Source organism: Necator americanus, chromosome III, assembly GCF_031761385.1.
Source record: "Necator americanus strain Aroian chromosome III, whole genome shotgun sequence".
Lineage (NCBI taxonomy): Eukaryota > Metazoa > Nematoda > Chromadorea > Rhabditida > Ancylostomatidae > Necator > Necator americanus.
The window spans coordinates 6,718,542-6,735,937 of NC_087373.1; the positions used below are offsets into that span (position 1 = coordinate 6,718,542).

At 41.7% G+C, this 17,396-nt stretch overlaps 2 protein-coding genes across 4 annotated transcripts in view; one reads left to right on the forward strand and one right to left on the reverse strand.

Moving 5' to 3' along the window:
• Positions 1-470: 470 nt before the first annotated feature.
• Positions 471-17,396, reverse strand: part of RB195_008788 (uncharacterized protein) — a gene marked incomplete at both ends in the record, with an annotated part of 29,467 nt that continues 12,541 nt past the window's right edge. The window contains 16 exons of one of the 3 annotated variants that reach the window (XM_064195461.1): positions 471-484; positions 1,005-1,175; positions 1,691-1,930; positions 2,884-3,081; positions 4,034-4,279; positions 4,757-4,792; positions 5,147-5,317; positions 6,762-7,007; positions 7,772-7,990; positions 10,301-10,546; positions 10,824-10,890; positions 14,511-14,688; positions 14,755-14,829; positions 16,844-16,968; positions 17,021-17,188; positions 17,283-17,347. In XM_064195461.1, the coding sequence (XP_064046604.1) occupies positions 471-484; positions 1,005-1,175; positions 1,691-1,930; positions 2,884-3,081; positions 4,034-4,279; positions 4,757-4,792; positions 5,147-5,317; positions 6,762-7,007; positions 7,772-7,990; positions 10,301-10,546; positions 10,824-10,890; positions 14,511-14,688; positions 14,755-14,829; positions 16,844-16,968; positions 17,021-17,188; positions 17,283-17,347 (2,465 nt within the window). Of the gene's footprint in view, positions 485-1,004; positions 1,176-1,690; positions 1,931-2,883; positions 3,082-4,033; positions 4,280-4,756; positions 4,793-5,146; positions 5,318-6,761; positions 7,008-7,771; positions 7,991-10,300; positions 10,547-10,823; positions 10,891-14,498; positions 14,689-14,754; positions 14,830-16,843; positions 16,969-17,020; positions 17,189-17,282; positions 17,348-17,396 lie in introns of those variants that run through there. The other 2 variants (XM_064195459.1, XM_064195460.1) reach the window with 2 other exon arrangements.
• RB195_008789 (uncharacterized protein) lies at positions 8,762-9,936 on the forward strand (the record flags this gene model as incomplete). Its single annotated transcript, XM_064195462.1, has 2 exons — positions 8,762-9,469; positions 9,541-9,936. 2 exons carry the CDS (start codon positions 8,762-8,764, stop codon positions 9,934-9,936), a joined length of 1,104 nt encoding a protein of 367 aa, XP_064046606.1.

Consider the following 17,396-nt stretch of genomic DNA (forward strand, 5'->3'; position numbering starts at 1 on the left):
ACTGTCATATCAAGACCTCAGAAGACTCTTTCTTATTACTGTTCCTGGTGTTAAATTTGAAACAAATGGGCAAGTTGCTTGTTTAAGGTGGTGAACATGAGCAAGTGGAACTTCGTTGGAGGCGACTCCAAACCGCTTCCCTTGCGCTTTCAAGTCATCTGGTTGTAGACTTTTGGCCGAACCGACATGCAGGATACAAGTATACTATGAGTCACAACCTAAACCCGGGAATCGGTAACCTGAGTCCACGAACGTCTGAAGGCGCAAGGGTCAGCGTTTAGCTCACGATCCTCTATCTGAGGTGATTGATCGGAAGAGATTCCCCTGACGAGGGATTTCTTTGATTCCACTTTATAGAGAAGGTAATTTGAATTCTCCGATAATAAAGACATAAAAACCACATAGGTAAACGTCGTTTATTCTTTTTTCAAGTAGGATTTTCGTCTGCTGACTTCATCTTCGAGGCTGCATCATATGGGAGCCTCTGAAATAGTATGTATATGTGATAGGATTCGTTCATTATCTTGGAGCAAACTGGTGTGTTTTTCACTCATATTTATCGTCAAAACTCGCAAGTGCGACCCTTTTTGTAAAACTCTGAATTTGTCTTCCGATTTTTATCTTAACATCTTTACAATGGAGGATTTCTACCTCTTTGTCTTAAGCCTCTGAGTTCGTTTTATTTTATTTTATTTTTTTTTGTTCCTATAGCAGTTGAGAATTCGAAAACGTGGGAGCGAAGTTAAGTTAAATTTGCTAAATATGTGAACAATATACGATCAGTACAATAATATAATATAACAGAAATTAAAGAAGTATTGAATTACGAAAATTTCAAAGATTTAAATGCATTGCATCTAATCTCAAGGTTTCTGCAGGAAAATTATCGAGATAACGAGTGTTTGTGGAGCTGATTAATGGTGGAACCTTCGAGAACAGAGCTTCCTGCCCCATAAAGCGTTATTTGGTTCGAAAAAAGCAGTAATTAGAAACTAGAAACGTACCACCGAACAGTTGAATGTCGCATCGTAGACATTTCCTTCGTAGTTTTCTCAAGTTGGATTCGAGAAGTTTCGGATTTCCACGAATAACCGATGTTGAAGGGATGACTAACTTTGAGTTGAAGAACAGCGTTGTTAATTTCTCGTTATTTTTAACGACAAGTGCATTTTTCTCTTAATACACATAGTCAATAGAGTAATTATTGTTAGTCTGTAGAAATATGGTAGAGGTTTCTAAGGCCTAGATAATGGAAACTATTACTTTAAAGGCATCACCCCACGAATCTGAGGTGGTGCAGATTTCTGGTGGAGTATTCGTATACAGGATGGGAGACTACTACGGAGAGGGGTGATTCCGTCCATTTCTTCCTAATTGCCGTAAAAAACGGCCCGGAAGATACGGCTTCAGTCGTTTTGACGCACCATTTTGTACAAGAGGTTCGATTGGAGCGCGCCAGTCTTGTGCGGCGCCGCATCTTCCGGCCCGTTTTTTACGGCAATTAGCAAGAAATGAACGGGATCACCTCCCTCTCCATAGTCTCCCATCCCGTATACGAATATTCCACCTGAAATATGCACCACCTCAGATTCGTGGGGTGATGCCTTTAAGGTTAGACGAAGAACAGACATATTTGGTCAGAAATAAGAGTAAAAAGCAGAAGTAAGTGAAGAATTATATTGAAACTCACGACTTTTACATGGAATGAATTTCTTAAGAGATGACATATTCAAACTATCATAATCGGTCTCCACCACAGATATGCACATATGCGCTTCTTCAAGATTTTCAAAGAAATCAAAAGCTTCATCATGCATGATTCCTTTCATATCCAAGTGCAAATCTACTCCTGGTTTTGGTTTTATAATCTTCGCACCGGTGCATTTTTCCACAATTTCTTTCGTATCCAATGAATCAACATTGGAACAATCTAAATACACAATTCAAACACCGCGATCTTTACTATTTAATGCCAACATATTTGAAACAACTTTACATTCTCATCTTCTGCAAAGAAATTGCTTTCTTTAGCCTTAGTATTTTTTGCTAAGTTAGTTTTGTACAAAAAAAAAACCTATGATATTTTCCTGAAAACTTCGGGCCAGATTCAAGCTGGACAGACAAAAAAGACTCTATTTTGTATTTCCCTGAGAGATTTTTCTAATGGTGGTTTTGTTAGTATAGTTTTTAATGGTGGAACCGTTTTGGATGGATAAAGCCTAGAAAAAGAGATATAGTCCACACAGGAAAAAGAGTATCTTGACTCTATGCTTCTAATTATACCCTACCAATTCTGTACGTTAAGCTTATAGGCTTATAAGCTTATCTCACGTGGTAGTATGTTTGTATAATGTGATGAAAAAAACTGTACATGAAAAAAAAGGTCCAACATAAAGTAGAGTCAAAACGACATGAAGCACGCTGCAGTTACGTGTGTGGTTGCGCTCGAAGCGGTGCAGTGGAGCGTAGCGGTTAGATTCGAGTGAGGACCCCCACGACCATCGTTCACTGCTGCAGTTCTCGATGGTCCTACCCTGACTCCAACCAATGTCTCGACCGCGCCGCCTCCGAGCGCAATCGCTCACGTGACTGCACCGTGCTTCATGTCGTTTTGACCCGAATATAGTTCACTTTCTAGTGGGTACCTGAATCTAGAAGTTGAGCGGAGTATGAAACGAAAGGAATCAAAGGAAAACGTTGTGTACAGCACGAAAATCAGTTCATCTGATTAAACTTTGGAACAATATGTGAAGGTAACTATAGAAAAACAGACTGGTGTGAATAACACGTTTCTTTTCCATGTAGGAAAAAAAAATGTTAAGTGATTCATAAATTATCGAAAGTTCAAATTAGTTAAGTAAAAATATATTTCAAAGGTCTTACCAACGTATAGTGAAATTTCGCAAGCTACATTGCCTCTACAGAATCGACGTTTCCATTTGTCAACGAACTTTTCGCTAATCCAACGATTTCTGGACAATTTAGCGGTTACGGCGGCATTTTCGACGTCCACATCGATGTTGTAATGGGAAATCAATTCCCGCATAAATTCATTCTCTTCAATAATCATAATATTCCCACCTGAAAAGAGTTCTTTTTTGTAGTTTTCGTTGTCGTCAAATAAAAAAAAACACACACACATACTAAAATAATCGTCATGTATTACCCTAACCTGTTTCTAAGTATTTCTATTATACCAATAACTATCGTCTCAGTGACGAAACTGAAAACGTCGCAAACTACAGCGATGGGCGGTGCTAGGAAGGGGCCACCACGATCCTAACCGCTACGCTCCGCCGCGATGCTTCAAGGGCACTCGTTTACGCAACTGCATCGCGTGTCATGTCGTTACGACCCTACCATGCAATGCATTGAGTGCATTGAATGTATGGTTCTTTATAAATTTACTTTGAAGGCAGTGTATCACGAAATTGATTTGACGAGGGATGGGGGCCAGAGGACCCAAGAAAACGTGGAGTTCGTGCTGTAGATTACGGGAACGAGCTTGGCTTCGGTCAGTTCTCCTTGGTCGTCTTAAAAAAAACGGCAGGAGAAGCGCTTTAGTCCCTACGATGTATGCCTAGAACGCGCATCCTTGTACACGCTCCGGTCCCCTCTATTCTATTCTATACAGCCTATTCATTAGTTTTACTTGAGTAGGCTGGTGAGGAGACCTCATTGATCTTCAATCGCTCGCTCATGTACGCGACGAGAACCCAACGAAACTACGATACGTATAGTCGGGTCAAAACGACATGGAACACGGTGCAGTTGCGTAAGCGGCGCGATGGAGCAGGCGGTTGGAATCGAGGTGGGACCATCGCGAGTCACCGCTTGGTTCTAACCGCTATGGTACAATTCGTACGCAACCGCCTACGTAGCTACACCGTGCTTCATGTCGTTGTTTGACCCAACTATATTAGACTATGCTATCATTTTCGTCTTTTTTTTTTGAAGTGTACAAATCGTAACCCCTATCTGGAACTGGTAAACTACTTATTTGTTTATTTCCGTAAACAGCTAATAAACTCACCGTTAACATGGAACGTCTTCAGATTGGGAATAGCCAAACGAGTATAAGTAGTATTGACAATGTAAAAGAGGAAATTGACCTCTTCCACATTCTTAAATAGTTGTTCGAAATCAAATTGCGATATTAGCGATGCATCGAATATTTCGGAATCAGGGCTGTCGAAAAATAGTGTCTTGACACCCTGACATACATTTGAAAGCCGTTTGTATTCTTCCTCAGTCCTTGGGAAGGGGTAATGGTCGCAAACTAAGAAAGAGAATACCATTAAAGGCATCAGCCAACGAATCTGAGGTGGTACGGATTTCAGATGGAGTATTCGTATACGGGATCGTAGATTATGGAGAGAGGATGATTCCGTCTATTTCCTCCTAATTGCCGTAAAAAACGACTCAAAACATACGGCGCGTGCACAAGACTGGCGCGCTCCAACCGAACTCGCTGTAGAAGATAGCGCGCCGGCACGATGGAAGCCGTATCTTCCGGGACGTTTTCTATGGCAATTAGGAAGAAATGGACGGAATCACCTTTCTCTTCATAATCTACGATCCCGTATACTCCACCTCAAATCCGTACCACTTCAGATTCGTGGGGTGATGTCTTTAAGTAACTGCGACCAACATGTTAACTAAAAGGATGATAGACACGCAACAACAACAACAACAACAACAACAACAAAGACAAAAACAACGAAGATTGAGTTCAAAAAAATCCTAAAACTTATACCATCGCGGTAATCATGGCCCGACATCACCGGTTGCTCTGAAAAAATCATATGCTACAGTGGAAATCATCGACTATCCCCTGTCATCGCACGCGGCTACAAAGTATTGGCTACGGCGTACAAAGTATTGGCTACGGCGTACTCTACCAGTCGTTGGTCCTGTCACGAAAAGATCACCATGTAGCGAGAAAGGGCCGAAATCAATAGCAAGCAATATTTGAGCCGTCTCGAATTGCTAGTAATTTTATGATCATCGACTTATCGATCAATAGCATTGCGCGGGGCGGCCATCAAGGAAGCGTTGCTCGCGCGCGTGAAGTGGCCGTAGTGCGACGACCGGAGGAATGGGAATATTGGTGGCAACAACGAACGACAAATCAGGAATCGCTTACCTCCTGGATCTTGTAGATCACATTGCACGCATATTGTGAGTATTGATTTGATATTTCTAGGATTTAAAATCGTATTGCCACGTATTCTGAAGCTTCCATCGTGTGAAAACACACAGGGTAATAAAACATTTTCCAGAAATGGATTGTTCTCAATGAGAAGAGCGTTTTCGCCTGTAAAATGAAATGTATGATCATCATCTTCATCCATGCCACACATCTATCTGAATTACGATTTGAAGACAGCGTATCACAAAGTTGACGTATTACGGAAACTACAGGGAAGCCGTAGGGTTTGAGTTGTAGATTACGGAAACTAGCGTGGCTCCGCTCATTTTCCCTAATCATTATAGAAAAAAGACCGCCGTGGAAGGTGACGTTTTATCCTACGAAATCACTTGGGACGCGCCACCCTTGTGCACGCGCCGCGTCCACGAGCGAGCGGTAGAGAATCAATGAAGTCTCATTAGTGGCTTATTCAAGTAAAACTAATATACGAATAGGCTGTTGAGAAGACTGGGTGTGCACATGGAAGCGCGTTCTGAGGTAGCTCGTAGGAACGAACGTGGTTCCCACGCCGTATTTCACGGCGATCAGAGGAAGATGGGCGGAGCTCCGCAATCTACAACCCAAACTATACAGTTTCCCTCAGGTTTCCATACACTGTTAATTTCATTGAACGCTCCCATTAAAAACACAGACTCTTGCATTTTTTTTTTCAAAAAAGTGCGGAAAACCTACCGAGAAAAAACGAAAATAGGTGAGGAAGGGTGACTTCTACATCAAAATGCTTTTTTTTTGTTCTGAATCTTCGTTCTAAGTGATCCTTGTTTATATTTAAAAAAATGCGTGGATTATCCAACAATGTTTCACGATGGTGTGATGTTGAACACCGCACAAACTTTGCGGTAAAACAATGAGATCCAGCTGAATTTTCTACTGCTGCTCCTTCTTTTTGATGATATTAAGTAACACAAATATCATTAATATCACTAAATTTAATAGTTTAACGATATTTAACGCATTGTTATGACTGGAATTATATGTGAACGGTGAATTTTTGATTTTAATAGATATTAAATTGGATGACTGATTGAATTATTTATGTCAACAAATATACCCTTCCTTTCTAGTAACAAAGTAGGTGTGTTGGAATATTTTGATGGGTTTTCGGATCTGTTCTCGACACAAATTTGTTTTCGTTTAAAGGTATCATCCCACGAATCTGGGGTGGTACGGATTTCAGGCGGGTAATGCCTATACGGGGTCGTAGATTGTGGGGAAAAGGTGATTCCGTTCATCTCCTCCTGTATCAGTGTATTATGACGGTCCTGGAACGCTGTTCCTTACGACGGCTCCTGTTGGAATCGAAAACCCATTCGGACGAATCGCAGGCGGGGGCGGGGCGCAATGGTTGCGCATTGCAACGGAGGCCGTCGTAAGAAACAAAGTTCCGGGGTCGTCCGTCTACACTGGTACAGGAAGAGATGAACGGAACCACACTTTTTCCCACAATCTACAACCCCGTATAGGCATTACACGCTTGAAATCCGTACCACTCCAGATTCGTGGGGTGATGCTTTTAAAGGAAATATACTTAGAGAACCGCTTCACTTACCTCGCTCACACGACTCTATATGAGCCAATTGAGGAAATCGTATCTTCTTGTGGTATGTTCCTGTGGCAGTGATACACATATGAACATCCTTAGTGGTGTTAAACAACCCATCAATTTGATTTGCATTGAGTGTAGCTAGATCGAGTTCAAGTTTCACTCCGGGTGCTCCTTTGATCACTTTTTTGTGTGAACATTTTCGGACGAATTCCTCTACGTTAGTGATTGGTTCCTCTAGTCTGCTGCACTCTGAAGAAAATAATTCGCCAACCATTCCTCTTGGGCCATAAATCCTTGATATAGGAGAGGATTTAGAGAGGTTTTTCTCCAATGTTTCTAGCCTATGAGAACAAAAATTTGAGCAGGACAGAGGTTCAAGGAAGAGCGATCTCAAAGAAGGGAGAAACTTAGCTGAAATGATTAGTGAAGTTGTTGAAAAAAGAAAACAAATGATAATAGGGTATTTTTAGGGTTCAAAACAACAAAGATACTGTTTTCGACCGGTGAGACACCGGTGACTCACTCGCAATAGGATGGAAATAACCTCATCGGTCACCGGTGTCTCACGCTCAAAACCTTGGCGCCATAGGTGCGATAGGGAGGAGCTGGACCTTCCTCAGATGCAGGCTTCTAGATCATGGGGTGTAGTTCAACTGATGAGGACCCCTTCGCCAAGCGTCCAAAAGAGAAGGGAGTCCCTTCGCTAGCCGTCCAAAAGAAAAGGAGGTCCCTTCCCTAAGCGTTCAAAGGTTTGTTAGGTCCCTTCGCTGACCGTGCAAAAGCGACGGGACTCGGACCACCAGCCCCGACTATCGCATCTGTGTACGTCACGGCAATTTCTTCCATGTTGATATCTCTTCTTTTTCTTTGGGCAGTGATTCATCATTTTTAAATCTCGCATAATTTTACCATCCTATGTATCCATTATACTACTGTTAAGATTAGCTATGTCACTAAAAGAACGTTCTAGAAATTTATCGTAGGAAAAAAGACTAGTTCAAATTTATATTTACCTGTATCTTCTGCAACATGACATCCGTCTTTTACAGGACATAACTTATAAACATTACTAAACGGTTGCTCTCCGCCACTATGTTTATCTTCACCTCGACCATTTCCGTAATAATAGACTTCTACGATAGCATCCGTTGGCAATGCTATTATAACTTTATCCGGTGTTTGCAGATCTATTAATCCAGGATTGTTTTCGATACGAAACGATGGTTGCCCAGCTGAAATATGAGTTAAAGGCACCCCACGAATCTGAGGTTTTAGGTGGGTGACGCCTACACGGGGTCGTGGATTGTGGGGAGGAGAGTGTATCTGTCCATTTCTTCCTAATTGCCGTAAAAACGGCTCGGAATATGCGGCGCGTGCACAAGGCTGGTGCGCTCCAATCGAACCTCTTGTACAAAATAGTGCGCCAAAACGAATGAAGCTGTATCTTCCGGGCCGTTTTTTACGGCAATTAGGAAGAAATAAACGGAATCACCCTGATCCCACAATCTACGATCCCGTATAGGCAGAACCCACCTGAAACCCCGTACCACCCAAGGTTCGTGGGGTGATGTCTTTAAATCAGGATGTTATCATCTTGCACATGCAGACCAAATTATAGTAAATTAAATATAAGCTCTGGTGTAGGACACGCCAGCCTCGGGGTGCTTACCTAGCGGCGAAAAAGGAGGTTAAGAAGGCAGTCTCCAAGGCGAAGTCGGACCGCTACAAGGCTGTGTACGACATGCTTGATACCAGAGAAGGCGAGCGGGTAGTGTATCGTTTAGTCAGAGCGCGTCATCGCTCAACATTGGATATGGAGCACACCAAGATCGTTAAGAGAGCTGATGGAGCCGTTCTGCGCCGCTCTGGTCAGGTCCTGGAGAGGTGGCGAGAGTGCTACAATCACTTGTGTGACGGAGAGTTCTCCCATCCCAACTGTTCCCAGTTTCGAGGGTCCTGTTCTACCAATTACTTTCGTCGAAGTCAGTGCAGCCCTCGCAAAAATGAAGTTGAACAAGGCAACCGGTCCTGATGACATACCTGCTGATTTCCGGAAGCTGCTAGAAGATCGAAGGTCCGTGTGGCTCGCAACTCTATTTAACAAGATCGTTGCAGAAGGACGGACTCCAGACTTTTGGCAAACTTCCATGACTTTGCCTGTCTGGAAAGGGAAAGGAGACCTTGCTGATTGCGCTTCGTACAGGCCTATACGACTGCTATGCCATACGATGAAGGTTTTTGAGCGTGTCTTAGAAGGTCGTCTGAGAAAAATTGTCAGCGTTTCACTCAACCAGTGCGGCTTTGTGAAGGACTGCAGCACTATAGATGCTATCCATGCTGTCCTTATCCTCCTGGAGAAACATCGAGAGGAGAACCGCAGTGTGCATCGTGCTTTTCTCGATCTCGAGAAAGCTTTCGACCGTGTCTCACATGAGCTGTTATGGATGTCCATGAGGTCGCATAGAGTACCAGAAGAATATGTGCGGTGGACAAAGCTGCTTTATGCGAACCCTACTAGCGTTGTACGATGTGCTGCTGGAACAAGCAGGCCATTCTCTGTACAAGTAGGAGTTCATCAGGGTTCATCCCTCTCACCCCTGCTGTTCATACTGTGCATAACGAAGGAAATCCAGAAGCAGCATCAGTGGACCCTACTCTTTGCCGACGAAGTCATGCTCGCGTCGGAGTCTCGAGATGATCTTCAGAAACGAGTACGTCTTAGAAGGATCGGCTGCGGCAACATGGATTGCGCCTCAACGCATCAAAAACTGAGTACATGGAGTGCAGACCAAGGATAGAGGATGCTTCAATTCGTGTTGATGGCACCGAATTAAACAAGGTGAACTGCTTCAAGTACCTTGGATCCAAAGTTACTTCCACAGGCGACATTGATCAAGAAGGTCGAGCACGTGTTAATGCTGCATGGATGAAATGGAAAATGGCAACAGGGGTACTGTGCGACAAGAAAGTCCCTGTTCGACTGAAGTCGAAGATCTACAGGACGGTTGTGCGTCCTGTTGCCCTTTACGGATGCGAGTGCTGGCCGTCAACGAATGCCTTGGAAAGAGTGCTGTACGCTGTGGAGATGCGGATGTTGAGGTGGACGATAGGTGTAACGCTAAAAGACAAAGTATCCAACGACGCTACGCTCCATCTTCGGCGTCGTCCCGATAACTGAGAAGATGAAAGAAGCGCGAGTGAGATGATTTGGTCACGTCTTGCGGCGAGAGGAAAATTCTGTTGCCAAAACCGCTCTAAAGCTGGACGTTTCAGGAGTGAGGCCGCGCTGGAGGCAAAAGATTCGTTGGTTGGACCGTGTGAAGCTGGATATGATAGATGCGTGTTTGTGTACGGCTGATGCAATGAATAGAACCAAATGGAAGACAAGAAGTGGAAAGACGGACCCTGCAACAATGCGGGACAAACGCTAGGAAGAAGAAGAAGAAGAAGCACATGTAGACCAAATTCTCCCACAACTACTAATCCTCGTAAAAGTACAAAATAATAGAATAATAAAATAATTGAGGAGAAAAAAAACGCACGTCTAACATGAACCTTCTTCAGATTTTCCAGCTTCGGATTTACATAATTAGTATTCTGGATGTAGATGCTCATACGTAATTCGCGTACATTCGCGAATAACTGATTGAATTCCCCTTCACTTATAAGTGATGCGTTGAAAATCCATGGAAGATCGTTCTCGAAACCGAGTTTTTCTGAACCAGCGCAAGCGGCGACGAATTCATGGTATTCGTCGGCGGTAGTGATGCTCGGATACTTCCAACAGTCTAAATCACAACAAATTTAGGTTTTCTTCAAAAGAGAATTAATATATGATTAATCAGCAATTATTTCATTACCAATATCTTTAAATACATAGATAAATAAATAAGTAAATTTAATCAGAAAATTAAGGATATCACATGATCTTATTTTATGATTTTAGATCAAGAAAATTTTTTAAACGGGAAAATCTTTTTTTTTCACATCAGATTTTGAACAAAAAGAAGAGAGAAGTGTCTGATAATTCTCTATAAATGTTATGTGTAAAATATAAATAAATACCGTTGGTAGCGTATATGTAAGGAAATGTCGCAAAAAATAGTATCGAATGGAAATACCACATGTGTATCTGAAAATTGAATAAATTTTCATTAAAACAATAAGAATATGCAGGTGTATAACGGTTGAATACAGCAATAGATGGATGAATACCTTTTATACTTTTTCTAGGATGTTCTACAGAACATTTCATTCATATTCTTTACGCTAATTGTCAACAATTTCATAAAAATAGGATCAAGACATTTATCCAGAAGATTTTTGAAATCAACGCATTGAGATATATGGTAACCTTTTTTTCCATGATTTCTCTTTCACTGTTCATTTCTTATAAAGATAACTTATTCCTCACTTACTTTGCACCTTGTCGGAAGTTGTTTACTGTTTATTTGCTTACCTGTTCATTTTCAATATATCTGGTAATCAATTATACTCGAAGAGAATCGAGGAGGGAAATTCTGTAACTGTAAGTTCAGCAGATTTCAAGAGATAGTAACACTTCACTTCTAGATATCAATAATCAGGTAGTAAAAATGGGGTTTCGCTGTATTTTCCTCGTTTGCGAATTAACTGAATCTTTTTGAAAGCTGCGAAAAATCTTTTTTTTTTCGTCAAGTGCGCATTAGCAAATTGCACTCTACGGTATGCTGGTGCCTTTCTTTCTTTTTTCAGTTTATGGTGTTTTTGGTTGCTCATGTTGCCGAAATATGCGCAACAACTAAGGAACCGCTTCACATACATGAGGGACTTGATTCGAAGTTCTGTCCCACCTCAGCGATCGGGGATCACAAACGCTGCCGAATATGCCAAGGAAAGTAAAATAAGGTGGGCCGGACACGTGATGCGCTTCAACGACAATCGTTGGACCAGAGCCGTAAGCGACTGGATACCACGCGACATCAAACGCACCGCAGGAAGATCGACGACCCGATGGTCATATTTCTTCACGAAGTCCTTCAAAGAAAAGTACGACGCTCTTCGTGTCCCTCGTGAGAAGAGATGCCACTGGACAACACTTGTGCGCGATCGGGACAAATGGAATTATTACTGGTGCCCGCTCGAGGAAATCGATGAACAACGGGAGCACAGGGTGGTCAAGATAATTAACGAACTAATAGTTTATTATCGATTTCCTTGGCCTTCATTTTTTCTAAACGAATCTTTCGTTACACGGACATATCGAAACTTCAAGGGAAACCTAAAATTAGTGATTCAATTTTCACTTCCACTTCCAGGAAGTATAATATTTCAGCTAACAAGTGCATGAATTCTTCAGGATAAGATATAGATTTGAGCTTACTATAACGTACTGAGATTATGGGATGTTTCGGTTTGAAACTGGATAAAATACAGTTTTTGTGTTGAGAAAAGGGATAGTTTATTCCCCTTATTTACTACTATTTCATCGTCGTTAAATTTAGGTTTCAAAATAATAATCACCCGAAAATAAGCGTAAGGTAGCGGATTTTGGAATGCTTAGCTTTTTTTTTTTTGCTAAACTCTAGAAGACGGAATTTCTCTCATCAGGGATGTCGCTACATCAATTTTTGTTTACATCAACACCGCTACCGGATCTAGCCCCAATCAATGCGAGTATTCAGCAGTTCATAACCTGTTCAATAAGGTCAACGCCTACTGTAGTCGGGTCAAAACGACAAGAATCACGAGTGCATTTGCGTACGCGCTCGAAACAGCGCGGTGCGGGCAGCAGTTGGAAGCGCGGTGGAACCATCGCAAACTGTAGCAATGGATAGTGTCAGCAACGGTTTTACCACGCTCCTTCAGTCGCTACGCTCCACCGAAGCGCCTCGAGAGTAGCCGTGTACGCAATTGCGTACGTGCTTCATGGTTATAAGTATAGGTTACAAATCTGAACCATCTAAACTGAATAAAGTCATAGGAGAAGTTCCAATGACAAAAACTACGGTAAGAAAAAGAAAAATGATTTTATGATAAGAATATTCCTTGTCTTTTATATATACAGGCGCTGCGCACCAAAAAATGCACACAGCTGAGAGTTTCTTGCATTCTAATCTCGCATTTATTCGTCTTATGCATCAAAAATTTCCATTTTCTCCGACTGCATCAGTTTAGCGAAGAAGAAAAGCTAAGAATTTATTATTTTTAGTTATTCTAAGTTTAAATAGAAGATTTATCAGAAGAAGATATGCATTTATGTTTATAGAATTTTTTTTTCCAACCTGAACCAAGCAAAACGGTCAGCAACACCTACTTCTAGTCAACAATTACTTTTTTGGTAGACTTTTTCTGCTTTTTTTTTCTGAATTTTTCTGCTTAAGCTTAAACCCACTAAAAAACCAAAAAACGTCCATATCTCCACCTAAGAACTTGTGCTTTTGGACAAAACGGATGCTGTTTGTGTTTGTTATTCGTTTGTTGCAAACCGTTGAACCTAGCAGGTTGCTAGCTCTGGGGTTGAGTATGTATGTTATGTACTAGTGTTTAATGAGACCATTTTTTTGAAACACACGAGGAACTTCCAACATATAACAGCACAAGTTATATTGTCGGGTAAAAATGACATGAAGAGCAGAAGAGCACTACGATTATTTAGATCTATGATCCTCGTTTAGAATCGCTCGTTCCTGCAGTTCGCGACGGTCCCACCTCGGTCCCAACCGCTCGCTACACCATGGCGCTTCGAGCGCAGCCACTTCTTGCGCAACAGCACTGAGAGTTTCATGCCGTTTAACCAGACTCTACATTATTGGTGCCTGTAACTTGATTTCATACGCATTAGTTTGCTGCTACGTTTAGTTCACGACTATTCAGGCATCTTTCCTTGCACTTGTGAGGGGTAAAGAGACGGCAAGAATCCACCTAACCATGAGTTTGCGGTTTAGGTTTATGGTAGATCAAAGAAACGTCTCGTGTTTGCCCGAAATGAATTGTTCCAATTGTTTTCTTGGCTCACCATCAAACATACTTCAATTCTAGTTCTTGGATGACAATGCCCTCTTCCTAGTTAATTGCTTCAGCCTGTTTAATTAAATCGCTTCATTTTATGAAACGAAACCGTGCGAAAAATTCTTTATTCACTTACTGATCCAGAACATTTGAACGAAATAACCATTTTTTTCCATAACAAATGGCGAGGGGCGGGTGTGGTGTAGCGGTTAGAGGTTCCGCTTCCTGCACGATCGATCGGAGGTTCAAATCCGCTCTAGTGCTCACCAAGCCTTTCGTCCCTCCGGGGTCGATAAATTGGTACCGGATTTGTCTGGGAGGATAAAAACACTGACTTGACACATCGGCTAGCCACCGCAAGTCATTGTATGGGCCACGTTCACGTAAACCTCAAACGATTCTGAATTGAAGTGAACGTGGAGGTGGGGGCATCCCAAGCGGATTGATTAACGCCAGACACTTTAACTTTAACAAATAACGATCCGTAGATCTCTGAGAAGAAATAATAGAAGATGAAATATATGATGTATATATTATAGAACATATGAGAGCACATGCACATTAAAAATCAATAAATGATCAACAAATGCAGAAAAATCGATGAGGAGAGTACCACAAAATAAAAATTTGAAAATTTTTTATTTCAATAATGACGAAATTTACGAATGTATATCAAAAAAGTAAAATTCACGAAGTTTACGCTTCTGGCCTTTCTGGATCTGCTTCGTGAAGCTTATCTCCGGGAAGCGATCATAACCGTACTCCGTTATTCCAAGGTTCAGATAGGGTACGTTCGAATTCAGAATTTCCAAAGAACTCTCTGATTCCTCCTAATGTCCTCAATTTTTCAAAATGAACTTCAAGATATTTTTTACGATATCGTTCTTCTAGAGCCGATACTGGTGCAATCAAATAACTGACATAATTCCATGAGGAATTCCTGAAAACGAAATTTTATGCGTTTTTGTTCTATGAACAACCGAAATTTCAAATTTTTGATGATTACCCAGGTTTGCATAGATTCAAATCGAATTCTCCAACAAATGGATTATACCACAAGTGCATTTCCAGAGTCCTTAATCTGAAAAAAAATGAAGGAATCTAAAGAAGTTCAATCTTTTCCTTTTCCCATTTTCGCAAATGTCTTGAATCATGGAAGGCCTAACCAGGAATCTCTTTCTGATCAGTATCTGATCCAAAGATAAGATCATAGCCATGTCATAGGACTTCTTTTTCTTTTGGTTTTTGTAGTCTGTCATCATTTCTTCGTACCATAGAAGTTATTTTCCGTTTGTTCAATCATTTGTTTTCCTTCTCATCCCTACGGGGCCTCTAAGACTTTGATTTAAGGGAATTCAATTTCTGTCCTTTTTTCGTACAATTGCGAACGATTTTCATCTTTCGTAATCGTAAAACGGACGAAAAAAAGGAAAAAGGAGAAGAAAAGGTTAGTAGGAATTGGATCTCTGTCCAACTTTTTGCGCAACTATGCACAGTTAGTCTCGGTTTACGACTAAGAAAGATGAAAATCGTGCGCAGTTACACAAAAAAGAAAAAAATGAACAGAAATTGAATCCCCGCAAAGCCTTACAGCGGTTGGGATCGTGTAAGGATCCCGGCTACCGACACTCATCTCTGCAGTTCGCGATGGTCCCGCCTCTGCCCGCTACGCTATTCCAACCGCTGTCTCCACCGCAGCGCTTCGAGCACAGTTGGTTGCGCAACTGTTCGGGCTTCACGTCGTTTTGATGCGTAAAGGGTGTGAGCAGGCGTAGTGCAGTGGGGAAGGGGCTCCACTGTGACTACATGACCGATCGATGGCACGAAACCGTTCTAGTCCCAACTAAACCATTCATCCCTCCAGGATCGACAAGTTAGTTAGTACCAGACTTGCCCAGGAGGATAACCACACCGATTCATCGGCTACCCTCCTCCACGTCATTCTATAGGGTAGACTATCATTTTTAAACATCAAACAATTCTGGTTTGAAGTGAACGTGGTGGAGCATCCCGAGCAGATTGATTAACATCAGACACCTTATCCTTTGAACTTCAAGAGTGAATTTTGGGGTTTTGCTACGACTGCGGCTACAATAAACGTTAATCGTACGAAATTACAATAAAAAAGGGGCCAGAAATCGAATCCTTACAAGATTCTGGAAGCGACCTAGCAGCAAATTAAAAGCAAACAATAAAATTCGTGGAAAAGCGCTTTTTTACGGCTATGTAGTCCTATTATAGGGTTGCTGCACGGAGAAAATAATGAAAACCACAAAAAAACAAAAAGACAAGAAGTTCAGAAAGTTTCCGACATACTGTAGAGAGAGCTCAGTGCACGCCTTCACCTTCAGAATACGTTGCGTCGCCATGTTACAACACGTTTTATGCCGTTTGTGGAAGGAAATTCAGGCACATCCGTTCCGTTGAAGGCAACGTCTCACGAAATTGTAGTAGTACAGTAACCTCAGCTACTCCGTATAGTTCAGGTTGTGGACTACGGACCCAACGTGGCTCCCTCCAACTTCCCCTAATCCACGTAGAAAATGGCGTTTTTGCAACAAAGTAAGTTGGAACGCACCTCCCGGTGCACACGCCGCGTCCATGAGCGAGCGTTCAGAAGTCGATGAGGGGTCCTCAGCGACCCATTCAAGTAAAATCAATGAATAGACTGCTGAGGGGACCGAGGCGTGCACAAGGGTGCGCGTTCTAACGTACCGTGTAGGAACTAAAGTGGTTTCCGCGTCGTTTTTTTTAACTATTAGGAAAGTTGAGCGTCGTCAGGCTGGGTTCCGTAACCTACAGTTCGAAAATGGTCTGCGGAACCAGGGGTCCCTGGGGTTTCCGTACTACGTCAATTTCGTGATATTTCGCTTTCTTTCTTTGGGCGTGAATGAAAATGTTACGCTGCGTTTGTTACTACATTCATTCTTCATCCTGAAGAATATCCAGAGAGAAGTTGAATGAAAAAAGTGTAAAATCAAATAACCAAGTATGAAAGGATAAAACATCTATGAAAAACAGGACCATGAGATTAAGTTCGAAGTAAGTTATAAAATTGTGGTATAATTTCTTACAAACAAGAAAAAAACACCTACGGTGAAGCTAACGAAAGCGGTTTGCGATAACGTCGATATTTTGCCTTCATATCATGTAACATGAAATCTCGTGATGGATTCCATCTTCCATTCGTCAGAAACGAATCACGTGCCCATCCGGTTCCCTTAAAATCCACACTTTACCATGTAGAATATAACAGTGACCATGATTCAGACCTTTTTCAAAATCTTAATCTTCCCGTAATTTGTTTGATCTCCAAGAATATCGCGAACACATGCCGTAAAAGTGAACACTCCATTCCAATTTCGAGAATTATTCCATATTTGTTGACATAAATTTAGTTCAATATGACGAGATGGTGCTATCCATTCCACGAGGTAGATCTAATTTAGCTCTTAGATGCTAGTGTTAACAAAAGTCCAGCACTAGCTGAAAACATTATCATAATAGGGACAAAAATCCGTGAACAGCACTTACATTGAGGACCCCGTTATCAGATCCATGAAAGCTACGCGGAAGTCGATATTCATAGTTGGCCCATCCTAGATAATAGGATTTTTTTTTGTTATAAATATCAAAAGAAAGATTTCC